This window comes from Protomyctophum bolini, assembly GCF_963924005.1.
Source record: "Protomyctophum bolini genome assembly, chromosome: 21".
In the NCBI taxonomy this organism is placed as follows: Eukaryota; Metazoa; Chordata; class Actinopteri; order Myctophiformes; family Myctophidae; genus Protomyctophum; species Protomyctophum bolini.
In genome coordinates this window covers 16,642,280-16,655,542 of record NC_137882.1, presented here as the reverse complement: position 1 = coordinate 16,655,542, position 13,263 = coordinate 16,642,280, and the positions used below count along the sequence as shown (strand labels likewise).

Genomic DNA, 13,263 nt, shown 5'->3' with positions numbered 1-13,263 from the left:
ACTAAAGGCCTATATATTCCTAATGAGCAATACCCCAGAGTCTCCCAAGAGAACGGGAGGAAGAGAGACTCGATAAGACAATCACTGCTGACCCGCCAATTGGAGAGTGTAGTGGTTGAGGGTTGAAACACTCTAAGAAGGTTGGAGACCACCTGATGACCTCTCTTCCAGGCCAAGGCTTCATCCATTAGGGATGGATTACATTTGCATCTTCGATGTATTTACAAACTTACAAACTAAGCCACCATCACATCTCGCTTTTTGGAACGTATAGGAACAATGTCAAGTTGTTGGTACCAGACAACGGAGAAGAACGAAAGTCTGAGGCAGGTAAGAATATCAAGAGAGATGCAGAAGTTCAAGTACAGTGCCCTCAACACGCTTATACCTGTCTTAGTACTTCTCCAAAAGGAGTGGCGCCCACAGTCACAATACTAAACAACAATCTGGTACCAGCCATCTATATAGAACATACATTTTACTACTACTACTCTGCCACCAAAATGTGGAATGCCCCCCTGACACCTGATGTGAATCAGTGGTTTCATTGACTTGACCAAAAGGCAAATTCACATAGAAAGGGATTGTCATTCACTGCCGCCGTTTTTCCTTGTTATCCTGTCTTTTTAATATGCTATGTTCATGATGAGAATATATAGGACCACAATGTAAACAAGTCCCCATGTTGTTGCGTTATCCTTTTAGCCTAGCTGATTTTTTCAATCTGAAATCTGATAGCACCACACACTACAGGATAATCAGAGCGGGATAGAGCAAATATCAAACATTCTTGATGTTGATCGGGCTTTGAGCGTAAAAAATGCCCGATTATCAGCTAGTGTAATGTAGAAGAATTGTCATCTGATTGTTTGCCTGACATCTCTCCTATTGTACCACATCAATACAGCATGGAATTGTGGACAAAATGGTATCCAATGACAAGACCATATTGGGTCTGAGTCATCAAATGGTGGTCCATGGCACAAATTCTGAATAAATGGAGAATGCAATTAAATAGCAACACTTTGCACTGACACTTACCACTATGACTTTGCAGGGATGTCGGTCTCAACAAGCCTCCCCATCTGTCTACACAAGCCCTGGTCAGCAGACTGTCCATCTGTCTACACAAGCCCTGGTCAGCAGACTGTCCGCAATACTTTCACCTGTGGAGCTGCAACATTTAATATGGAAATCAATTATGTATCATTGCTGTCGAGCAGAAACCTCGTGTCCATATTTTAACTTTGTTTTTCATAAATGAATGCCCTACTTTCTATTAGTCTAATCTCTCAGGCTTATGGCAAAGAGTTGTTTTGTTTTGTTGTTCTTTGTTTTTGATGTAAAGCATCCTTGGGTTCATATATAAATTCAAGCTATTATTACTTGATCATTCATACTATAGTGTCACACATTAAAAGTAGCAGAATGCGTTTTAGATCTGCAACTTTTTCTATTTTTGTATTTGAATACTGAAAAATATCAGTTTTGGACATAATGAGGTTTCATACCCAAGACGATATGATTTTAACTACAATTCATTACATACCATATAGTTAACATCGTTGACCTCTAGATAAACATTTTTCCATCACTTGAGCTTTGTGTGCAACTTTCCTTGACATGATAGTGTTGAGAATGTCTATATAGCACCCCTCCCAACATTGTGTTTGACCATGACAAATTACACAATATTCTACACAATGGTCTAGGGTGGCCTGGGTGGGTAAACATGAAAAAGCAACAATTCAGTGAGTTTAGTTTCAAAACAAATTTTCAATTGAAACAGAGCAGTTAAGAAAAGAATAACTAAAAACTCAAAAGAATATATATATATTTGGAACAGTTTAAATATTCTCAGAATACGAGTACAGTGAATTATTCAACAAAACCATTACCAACCAAAACATTACCAAACAATAATAAGAACATGTGTACATGTGTACATATACGGTGTATACGGTGCCTAAACAACAGAATTAAAGAATCCACCATTTTGGACTAAAATTCCAGCTACTCTGTGACTTCCATAATTTGTAAACATCATTTAACATGTGAGCACTGCCACCTTGTGGGCACATGCACTAACTACCTTGTCTGCCTTCCTCAAATAAATAGAAAAGAAACCGCTCCAATTAAAGCGGCACTATGTAAAAATGTTCTAATTAATAAAATGTTATTTTGTCAAATCTGTATGTACGAAAACGGGTAGAAGAGGAAGGTTAAAAGAAGGATTTTTTGCAGAGGCCTAAATCAGATGGCGGAATGGCATTACCTAACTTCAAACTCTATTACTGGGCGTGTAATTTACGTGCACTCTCATTTTGGCTCCAAGATCAATTGCCTACATGGGCATTTATTGAAGGTCAATGTTGTCCCCCAACATCGTTGTCAGCTTTAATCTTTTCCCCAGTGGCCTCAAGATATACTAAGTTGCCAAAGGATTCCATAGTCTCGCATTCTCTCAAAATTTGGCTCTCAATACGAAAGCATTTCGGTTGGCACCCGGGCTCTGTGCGCGCACCACTGGTCGCTAACCATGCTTTTTTACCGTCCCTCTCTGACTCATTATTTAAAGTGTGGCATAGAAATGGTATTCACTCCTTCAAAGATCTTTATATTGATGGGTTATTTCCGACCTTTGAACAAATACGACGCAAATTCAATTTACCCCAATCACATTTCTTTAGATTTCTACAGATACGACATTTTTTAACACAACACACTGATTCATTTCCAAACATACCTCCCAACTCATCAATGGAATCTATATTTCTACCTGACCCATTGCTCAAAGGAGGTGTTTCTATTATTTATAACTCTCTCTCATGTTTAGATAATAATGCCTCCTTGGAGTATTTAAAAACTGCTTGGGAAAACGACTTAGGAATATCTATCACTGACGAGCAATGGTCTACATCTCAAAAGTTTGTGCACTCTTCTTCAGTATGTGCCAGGCACGGTCTTATACAGTTTAAAATATTACACAGATTACATTTGTCAAAGGAAAAACTCAACAGAATGTATCCAAATGTGAATCCAGCCTGCGACAGATGTGGCCAGTCGCCGGCCACTCTAGCTCATATGTTCTGGCATTGCACAAAACTAAGATCATATTGGCAAAATATATTTAAATCACTGTCAGACATTGTTGAAAAACCTTTTGACCCGGATCCACTAACAGCAATTATGGGAGTCACAGGGCCCGGGGTCAAACTGTCTACTTTCCAATATAACATGGTAAAATATGTGACTCTACTGGCTCGCAGACTGATACTGTTGAATTGGAAACAAGCACAGGTTCCAACTCACACTTCACTTATGAAGGATGTTATGCATTACTTACAATTGGAAAAGATTAAATTTGAATTGAGAGGGAGTGAAGATAGGTTCTACCAGACATGGCAACCCTTCATTGAATATTTTAATAGGTGCACGCTAACCCCTCCTACACAATAGATAGCACAATAGAAAATTGGAAAGAAAGAAAAGGAACTGAAAGAAAAGGAACTGAGTGTTTTTTCTTTATTTTATTTTTTATTATTTAAAAAAGAATGTCTAATTTACTTAATTCACAACATGTTGGTAGTTTGAGAGCAAGAGTGTCTGTCCTGTTGTCTGTTTTGTTTGTCTGTTCACACTTGTCATTGTTTAACTGTTTTTCTTTGTTTTACACTTATGTCTTTTTTTATTATACTGTATGTGGAACATTTACATTGCCTGTTATTTTTTTCATTTTTATTTAACTGAATTACTTATTATCATTGTCTAAATCTGAAATTGTCTTTCAAAAATGCCTAATAAAAACAGTATTAAAAAAAAAGAAGAGGAAGGTTAAATAATAATGTGGCTTTAAATCTGTAAAATTAGCTAATATAAAGATACCAAGATACACATTCAACATTCATGATCACATTGAGATAACAAAATAAGGCGAACATAAAAACAATGTTACTTAAAAATGAGATACCTGAAACTTCAGGTCAGTTTAGGTGCCGGGGGTTGGGCAGTACAACAAGTACAACTACTAGACATTCTGGGCCTCATTCACTAATTATTTAGATTTAGTTTAGTCATGTCTTTTGAGTACAATTTAATTTAGGCATTTTAGGAACCTTTATTTGTCTAATTTTAGTCGACTAAATAATAAATATCATACGTTTTTATTCCACTAAATCTACAGTTGGATTTGTGGGGGACAAAAAGTATTTCGTCCGACCGTAATGGTGTCGTAATGACTGATTTTACACTTGGTTGCATGCTGGAAATAGCCAATCTGCAAGCTCTATTGTGCATGTTGGCTCACTGGAAAAACTCAATGTGTTCTTGAGTGGGTTCAAAATGGCCCTGTACAGGTTTCAGGTCCATTTTACACTCAAGAGTTATGGGGGGGGGGGGGTCCTTGAAATTAAAAGGTTTGAGAACCACTGTACACTAAATGGAACAGAGCCTTAATTAGTATGATCGGTAACACCTATCTCGATATAAAGCACAGATTTGTGTTAGTGAATGAGTCCGAAGTCCATGTAAAGGCATGATTTTGTCCCCCAAAAAGCAATGGCTGTCAACCTTGTCATCCCGCGACCTTCCAAAACAATCCTATTTGAAATGGGGACACTCTTTCCCCCCCCCCCCCCCCCCCCCCCCCCCCACACACACACACACCCTGACAAGCACTTAGAATTGGAAAAAGTTGAGGCATTACATTTTGTTTAGCCTCTGTACCCAGGCTTTTATTTTCGCTCGCATTCGGCTCAAAAAGAAAAGCCCTAGACCAGCTCTAGACCAGAAATCACACAGGCTGGGCCAGGCTACATTTAGTTTTACTCTGTTCCACAGACGAATATTGTGAAAATAGCCCAACTGGAAGCTCACAACGCCTTTCCACCCCCCAAAAAAAGTTGGGGTCCCCGAACCACAGGTTGAGAAGGTTAAAATGAGTCACATTATTAACCAAGTAAAATGCTTTCTCCACCACCTCCACCTAGCTGCTGAAGGTGGGAGTGCAGTACCCTGGGCCTTTTCCCAGAGATAGGTAGAAGCTCTCCGTTGGATTTCATCTGGTCTATCTGTCTAGCCAGCTCCGCGTCTGTATCAATGACCAGGGAGCATCTCTGAGCGTAGTTTACCAGAGTCTCGTCTCCCTGGCGGAACGTGCCCACCAAAGAGACCAGGTCCTTGCCAGCCAGATGGAGCTCGGCGATGGACGCTGTGTTGGCGATGGTGTTGCGGTCAATTCCGTAGTGGCGGAAGGCCTCGCTCATGCTCTTCTTCTTGATAAAGGCGGAGAGGACTTGTTTGTAGCGATGGATAACATACTGGACGCCGGTGGCTGAGTACAGATAGAAGAAAAATTAAGACTGTAGCCACTTTTATACAGAGATCCCGCAATAGTAGCATAAGGAAGTGCCTGTCAATGATGAGTTCACATTTGTTTCACAAAATACCGACACAAAACGGACTGAAGATGTGTACAAAAGGAACTAAAAGGGAATAGTCAAGGAGTCGGACCATTAGGAGGGAATCGTTACGGAACCGGAATCGTTAAAATCCTAAGGATCCCAAACCGATTTCTAGTAAATCTGGTCGTAAGAACTGGAAGTGTGCTGTTACTTTCAAATGGCAAAAGAGTGGCTTAAATTCACACAAATATGCCAATATGACCAGCATTCAGCCTGTTGCCTTATAGAGGTAGCGGTGAAATGCTGGAATCCAAGCAACCGTAAGTGAAAAACAGGAATGAGTACATCCGAGGGACAGTGCATGTTAGATGTTTTGGAGATGGGCCAGACTGAGATGGTTTGTACAAAGGAGGGATAGTGAGTATATAGGTAGAAGGATGCTGAGTTTGGAACTGCCAGGCAGGAGGTCTAGAAGAGGAAGACCAAAGAGGAGATGTATGGATGTAGTGAAAGAGGACATGAAGTTAGTTGGTGTGAGGGAAGAGGCAGAGGACAGCGTGAGATGGAGGCAGATGATTCGCTGTGGCGACACTTGAAGGGAACAGCCAAAACAAATTAAGTGCTATATTTATACATACATTGTATGTATTATTACTAGTGTGGTTGGTGTAGGACAGCCAACACACTATTGTTCTCGGTCTGAGATTATTTTGCCAGCAAAGTGAACCTGCTTTTTCTTTTTTCCTCTTTTGCATGACAGAAATGTTACACACTGTTGTCGTGCTTCACATGACATCACAATGGCATCATTGTTATATCAAAATCTTTAACCACTATATTATAATAATAATAATAATAATAAACTTTATTTCATACATAAATGTAGCGCAAAGTGCTTCACAGGGCAAAAATAGAATACAATAAAACATAAGTAGTTAAAATGATAAAACAATGGCAAAGAACAAAATTTAATATAAGAACATAAAATAAATAAAAATAAATAAAAACAAATAAAAACAAATAAAATAATAATAAAAACACCACATGCAGCAAATCAGTCAGGGCAGGGTGGGAACGTGCAAATTAAAACTCAATTAAAAGCAATGTTGTAGAAGTGGGTCTTGAGCTGAGCTTTAAAAATGTCTACAGAGGCTGCCTGACGAAGGTACAGTGGGAGTTTGTTCCATGCCGACGGCCCATAGAAGCAAAAAGCTGCTTCCCCGTATTTTTTAGTTGCCTTTTTTTTTGGCAGCGCGAGCAGGCCAGCAGTGGAAGACCTTAGGGGGCGGTTTGGGACATATTTAGGCAGGCAGTCATTTAGGTAGGAAGGTGCGAGGCCATTGAGAGCTTTATAGACAAGTAAAATAATTTTAAAATCAATCCTAAAAACAACCGGAAGCTAGTGCAGTGATGCTAAAACTGGAGTAATATGTTCTCTCATCTTAGTTCTAGTTAAAACTCTGGCTGCTGCATTTTGGACGTATATAGTGTACTACCTGGATTATCATTGTGTGGTGTCTTGTCATTCCACGTTACCTCTCTTCCTGCTGTAGTCCTTGCCTTTCTTGGCTCTTCTCTTGTCCTTGTGGTGTCTCTTCCTCTTGTGTTCACTGGAGGCAGCAGACATCTCGGAGAAGCCAGACGCCTCCGAGTCACTGCCGTTGCTTATGGAGGAGCTGGAGGAAGCCCGCTCTCTCCTACGAGACTTAGGCTCCGGGTGTGGAACCTTGGTGGCTTTAGGGGCTGTGTATGAACAGAAACAGGGGAAAGATTGAACAAATTCATTTAATTATATGCTTTGGCTATATCAATGTGGGGGTCCTTGTCATGAAAAGGTTTGAGAACCACTTCTGAAATATAATGTACCAGAGCATATAGCAGAGCAATAGCCAATCTATGAGCTTGTAGAACTTCTATTTTCAGATAACCCGAGCGCAAACAAACTAAAATGAACATAAAAATCTTTTAGTTCTACTGGATCTCTTCTTCACTAGTCCCTCCCAAACATTTTAGTCTAGTTTTTTATCCGTTGACGAAATTGTCAATGTAGTACTTTTTAGTCATCGTAGCTTAGTTTTAATTTTGTTTTGATTTATATTTTGTCGTGAGAAAAGGCAGTCGACGAACATTTTGGCCACAGTTTTAAGCGACAAAATCAACACTGCTGTCACAATTATTACACAATCGCCTAATCGCAATTATCTGAGATAATTGCAATTATTTTGGCATAATCGTCAATCGTTTCCATGTTGAAACCAGGGGGGCAGTCAGACAGATTTTTTGTGAAGCCACTAAGGAAATGAAAGTTCATATAATGGCCTGTTGTGGCGCTATCATTGGGCTCAAAAAAACCCATAGCCCCATAGAAGTCCATGTATTTGGGCCCAACTTCACCTAGACTGTATTACCTTAATAAACATGGTCATGAATACTTTTCTGCTTCCAGTCACTAGTTTAAAGTCTCATTTCTAATGTCATAATATTCTTTTTGGAAAATGATGGCCCCATTTATAAAAATAATTACCATAAAGTCGCGCATGTTCTGAGGGGCGTGGCTACCGTTACAGTTCATGAACGGGATCCCCCACCCACTCGAGTCAAAAAAAAAACCAAAGAAGAAGAAGGGGGGAAGTCCCGCCTCGTTGTCTGGGCCAGCCAATGGCCAAACTGGGCTCAAACGGATCTTGAAAGATGGCGACTTACAGTGCAAGGGATTTCAGGCTTCATTTTACATTCATGTTAGACCCGGGGAACGCTTTGTCCATATTTTTTACAGTCTATGGTTGAAACATGTCAAATTGTCCACACATTTTCCTTTCAAAGATTTTCATTTTTCAAAAATAGCAGAAACAGTGACGTGTTGTAAGCTTGTAATGTAAATTAACTATTTCTGCTATTTTGAAAATAAATTGGAAAGAAAAATATATTAAACACTTGATTGAAACACAGTGATTTCTTTATATATTTAGGTTATTTGTCATATTTATCTGCCCTGACGTGCAATTTGTGATTACGAAGCCTAAAAGGCAACAGAAATACAAGTTGTAACGTTCCAATGTTCAATGCAAAAAACCCACAATTAAACCGTTGATCGCAATTATTTGTGTGACAATTAATCGTCAACTTAAATGTGTAATCGTGACACTGACCTTCGACCACAGGGGTGGGCTGTGCAAAAGCGGGCATGGATCGGTTGCTGGTGAGGTTCTCGATCTGGCTGCGGAGGAACTTGCGGTCCTGCATCAGGTCGTCCACCTGCCTCTCCAGGGCGGCGATGCGCTCCTGCTTGCTCTCCAGCATGCACTGCAGCTTGGTGATGGTCAGCAGCACCCTGGGGGGCAGGCCCTCCGAGGTGGAGGCTGCTGGGGATGGGGAAGGCAGGGCAAACAGAACAATATGAAAAGCATTAGTTTGTATTTATTTATTTATTGACTTTTATTTATCCCATTGAGATCTGAGACCAGATTCTACAAATGTCTTCTAAATCATGACAGTTTTCTGAAAAAAAACCTATGTTTCTATATCAGTGGTTCTCAAACTATTACATGTCAAGGACCCCCAGAGTTATCATTACTTGCATTATTTCCATTATTTCGCTGCCGACCTTTGGCTGCACACGTTTTCACGATAAAAAAAAAATAGCAGATCTAGTTCGTATCGAGAGCTGTGCTATGAGCTTTGTATATCTGCTATTTTTCAATAGCTAAAGTTTAAAATGATTAAAGCTAATGTGACACAGATGCATTTCAGGTCTGAGTGGGTTTTTAATCAGGGAAGACCATTGAGAGCATGCTCTCTTTTAAAAGGACGCCCTGATCAAAACATACAACAAACTTACAACAACAACATTTTATATAAGGTGAAATATAGTGAGCTGGAAAAAACCCCACCATAATTACACAGGGGCTACACAAAACAGGTACAGCCCATATGTGATGCATCCTCAAGTAGTGCCTTAAATGTCTCTATAGAGGCTCAGGTTTCAGAGAGTACTGGATTTTCTTCCATTTGTCTGGAGCATAAAAGATAACTTTTCATGTGAGTGTCAAGTGTAATGTAATGTATGCCTGTGAGCTCATTAGATATCCTGTGGTTTTTTGATTTAAAAGATAAATACAACGGAAGCTTTCCACACAGGGCCTTATAAAAAAAGAAAACAATGTTGTTCTCCACGAGTTGTGAGAGAAGGCCAGCCCATTTTTTCATAATAAATACAGTGAGAGTAAAAGCCCTCACCAGTAATGAAGCGTAAAGCATTCCTATGGCAGTTATTTGAATAGCAGATTTCAACAACAAGGCAATTCAGTTTACACAGTACATCAAGCAAAGGAAACACAATTAGCCCTGTACTAAATCCTACCCCAAAAAGCGATTTTCCAATGCCAATCCAAATAGTTTAGCAACTGTTGCTATGCAGGTCAAGCTTTCTTCGCTGCTAACGTGGAGTGCGGAAGTCAAATGTTTGATCACAACAAGTCACAACAATATGCATTATGTTTAGTACTACAGCACGAGTACAGTACAGCAGGGGTTCCCAAACTTTTTTGGACCAGGTACCCCTTTTGGGGTAGATATTTTTCCAGGTACCCCCTCATCCTCGCAACACGGATAACAAATAAATGTATACGTCTAAATGTAGACGTTTAAATGTAGACGTCTAAATGTAGACGTCTAAATGTAGACGTCTAAATGTGTACGTCTAAATGTAGACGCTAAATGTGTACGTCTAAATGTAGACGTCTAAATGTAGACGTCTAAATGTGTACGTCTTCTCTTATGGGGGTCCCTGGCATATCTTTTCAAATGGGGGTCCACGGGCTAAGTAGTGTCAATTTGGAGGTCCTTGACATGAAAAAGTTTGGGAACCACTGCTTTAAACACTTTAGCACTTTATGAACATGAACAAAATAGATGGGTCCCCCCTGGAACTCCCTCAGGTACCCCTGGGGGTCCCCGGACCCCACTTTGGGAACCACTGCAGTACAGCACCACTCAGTTCAGACGGGTCTGATTTATTAAGGTATGTTTTGTAATAATAATCAAAGTAACTAGTAACTAAAGTTTTCAAATAAATATAGTGGAGTAAAAGTACAATATTTGCCTCTGAGATGTAGTGGAGTAGAAGTGAAAGTATTGGAAATACTCAAGTAAAGTACAAATACCTCAAAATTGTACTTAACCGATTACATGCCGCCATCTGGTGGCTAAACTCATGAGTTCTGTTGCCAGAGAACTGGAATAGACAGGCCGTCTTTAACATACAGTAACTATATGCTCTCTGAGCCTAGTTGAACCCGAAGTAGTTGTGTGGTTCACGGAGCTGCAGTCCAGAGCGTCATCACAAAATGTAAACAATTATCCACTCGCGAGGTTGGAATGAAGTTATATTAAACTGTAAACATAGTCCTTCATCTCAATGCGAGCCCTAGAAATGCTTTAGATCGCGTGCGTGTACGAGGAAGATTTTGGATATTCGATGACATCACAACATGGGTGTCACCGGAGGCTAGCAATGGATGCTAAAAACAGATAACGAGCAGTAAATAAAATACTATGAATTCTGGATTAAATGACATTAACGAAACCTGAGATTCCGTGGCTTTGGCACACGAGGGTACAAGCATTAAACCCAAGAAATCGCGGTTACTCAGTTACTTTCCACCACTGCATGCATATTTGTGCTTACTGGACATGGCGCTGCTGGGCGTGTTGTCCTGAACCACGTCGGCCGTGTTCCCAGTGGGAAAGGTGTCCCACTTCATGATGCTGAGGTCGTCGTGCTCCTGTTTGAGCCAGGGGGGCGAGCTCACTCTCTCCTTACGCCTCACCGAGCTGGAGTCGATCTCCACGCAGGGCGAGTAGGCCGACGGCTCCTGCTGCCACAACGACATCTCTCCACACACCTGCAGGCAATTATGGACAATAATGTTCAAGTTCAACACATACAGTATTTCCAGATATTTAGCCACTTAAATGTGAGACCCTACTACTATCCGCCTAGGAGCACTCACTTATGCTATGCTTCGTTTTCCCTGTGTAATGTAATGTTATGTACTATTAGCTTGCTTGCTAATTCCATTACATTGATTGTATTGTTCATTAATATGCAGGCATTGCAGGGTCCCCCGTCAAAATGAACACAATTTTACAAATCCTGGGTATAGAAGTGGAACTGTGAAATAACGTCCTTAATGAAAGATTTCATTTTGGTGAGGAATTTAAGGACAACTTTAGTTTTTTTCAACCACGGTTCATGTTTTAGGTTGTTATTAGAGAAAGTAAAAGTGTTAATTCTTTTTCATTTGCTGCTTTCTTTTGTTTTAGGGATTTTAGCTGTTTTTGACAGGGGGGCGGGGGCATTCGAGCATGGGGCTAAATATGTCTTTTTTTGCAACATTTTATAGCGATTTCTTTTTTTTATTATTTACTATAGTCCTACTAGACCGCAAGAAATTACATCTGGCCACAAAAGATCACAGGATCTACTGAATGTGAAGGTAGCCTACTGGAAGGAAGTGTGTCATAGGCTCAATATGTCAGTTGTTTTTATGTGCAATGGTGTATTAACTTTGTATTTAGGGTTTCTTCCTGGAGGTAAGGACTGTAACTAGGAGCAGTCACGGTGCGGGACGCGGGATATGGGAAGTGAGGAAGAGAGAATTTGCCTGAGAAAGAACTCCATATATGGGCATAAAAGGGACACAGGCATAATAACTGGGTTGTCATGCATTTCCAACTTGCATCGTTCCTAGTAGGCCTGTGCCCTATTATATTTTCCATATCCCACCCCCCCTCCAATAATACTTCACCCATTTTCAACAGTTTTTATTATATTTTTGACACTTGCTTTGGCAATGTATATGTGTTTCTTCATGCCAAGCAATAAGTCAAACAACATGTAGGCTAATGTCTCAACTCGTACAATTCCAAGTTCTTGTCGAAGTGGGGGGTCCCCAGTTCAAACATGATTATTTATTTTGGGGGGTCCCCAGTTCAAATATGATTATTTGTTGTGGGGGGTCCCAAGTTCAACTTCAAATATGATTATTTTACCACTGCTCTACATGAGGAGGTGATAATAAGCATTGCTTTTAGATTAAAGAAACACTCGCAGCTTCACTTAATTGATGTTTCCATGGTGACGGTGAGCTCGTGGACGCAGCACTGATGCAGACTAGGTGCAGTGGAGCAATTAATTAACGTGCTAATTGATCCACAGCCTTAAACACAATAAACTGACTGTTTGATATTGACATTGACACGAGTCGACACGACGTTTACACACGCTAAGCACGATGTGTGCATGGTAAAACTAATAGAATAACGTTGTTATATGATTTCATCTCTTGGAGACGATAATAATTACTGACAAGATGGCTGACAGTAAATCAGTAAGGTACTGTCTATAAGCAAAGAAATACACAAAATGAATAAAAACCAAGGCGAGTGCGTACCTTATGTTGCGTCCAGACCGGTCGGTAAAACGTATGCTGCTGTTTATTCTTCAGTAGGAGTCCCACACTGCCTCATTTGTGGTAAAAAATGGCTTCTTTCCGCCAAAACATGAACAGCTGAGCTGAGGAGGAAATGCTGCACGGCTGTATAATCACAACATGCATTACCCCAAGACGGCGCCAGAGGCCGCTAGAGCACCATCGATGTGACGCGTTCATTGGTCTCAGGATGAAGGCAGGGCGGAGCCAGAGGTGGAAAGTACTAACTACCGGTATAAGTACATTTACAATTTTCAAGTATTTTTAAATTTTTACTGTAGGCCTACTTTACTTGAGTATTTCTAATCCATTACATATCAGAGGAAAATATTGTACTTTTATTCAACTACAATTATTTGAAAACTTTA

At 40.2% G+C, this 13,263-nt stretch overlaps 1 protein-coding gene across 2 annotated transcripts; it reads right to left on the bottom strand.

Annotated features, from left to right (window-relative positions):
- Positions 1–4,666: 4,666 nt before the first annotated feature.
- LOC308336548 (coiled-coil domain-containing protein 106-like) lies at positions 4,667–12,994 on the bottom strand. Of its 2 annotated transcripts, none has more exons than XM_080793942.1 (5): positions 12,857–12,994; positions 11,089–11,305; positions 8,552–8,764; positions 6,939–7,145; positions 4,667–5,332 (listed from the first exon to the last, which is right to left on the bottom strand). In XM_080793942.1, exons 2-5 carry the CDS (start codon positions 11,291–11,293, stop codon positions 4,950–4,952), a joined length of 1,008 nt encoding a protein of 335 aa, XP_080650068.1. In that variant the 5' UTR covers positions 11,294–11,305; positions 12,857–12,994; the 3' UTR covers positions 4,667–4,949. The 2 variants fall into 2 exon arrangements, with proteins under 2 accessions (XP_080650068.1, XP_080650069.1); XM_080793943.1 differs by having other exon boundaries at positions 8,552–8,761.
- Between the last annotated feature and the right edge of the window lie 269 nt (positions 12,995–13,263).

Coding starts and splice junctions, on each gene's coding strand:
- LOC308336548 (XM_080793942.1), bottom strand. CDS start 11,293: ATGTCGTTGTGGCAGCAGGAGCCGTCGGCCTACTCGCCCTGCGTGGAG. Junction 8,765..11,088: donor GCCCAGCAGCGCCATGTCCA/GTAAGCACAAAT, acceptor CCCCATCCCCAG/CAGCCTCCACCTCGGAGGGC. Junction 7,146..8,551: donor GCCCACCCCTGTGGTCGAAG/GTCAGTGTCACG, acceptor GTTCATACACAG/CCCCTAAAGCCACCAAGGTT.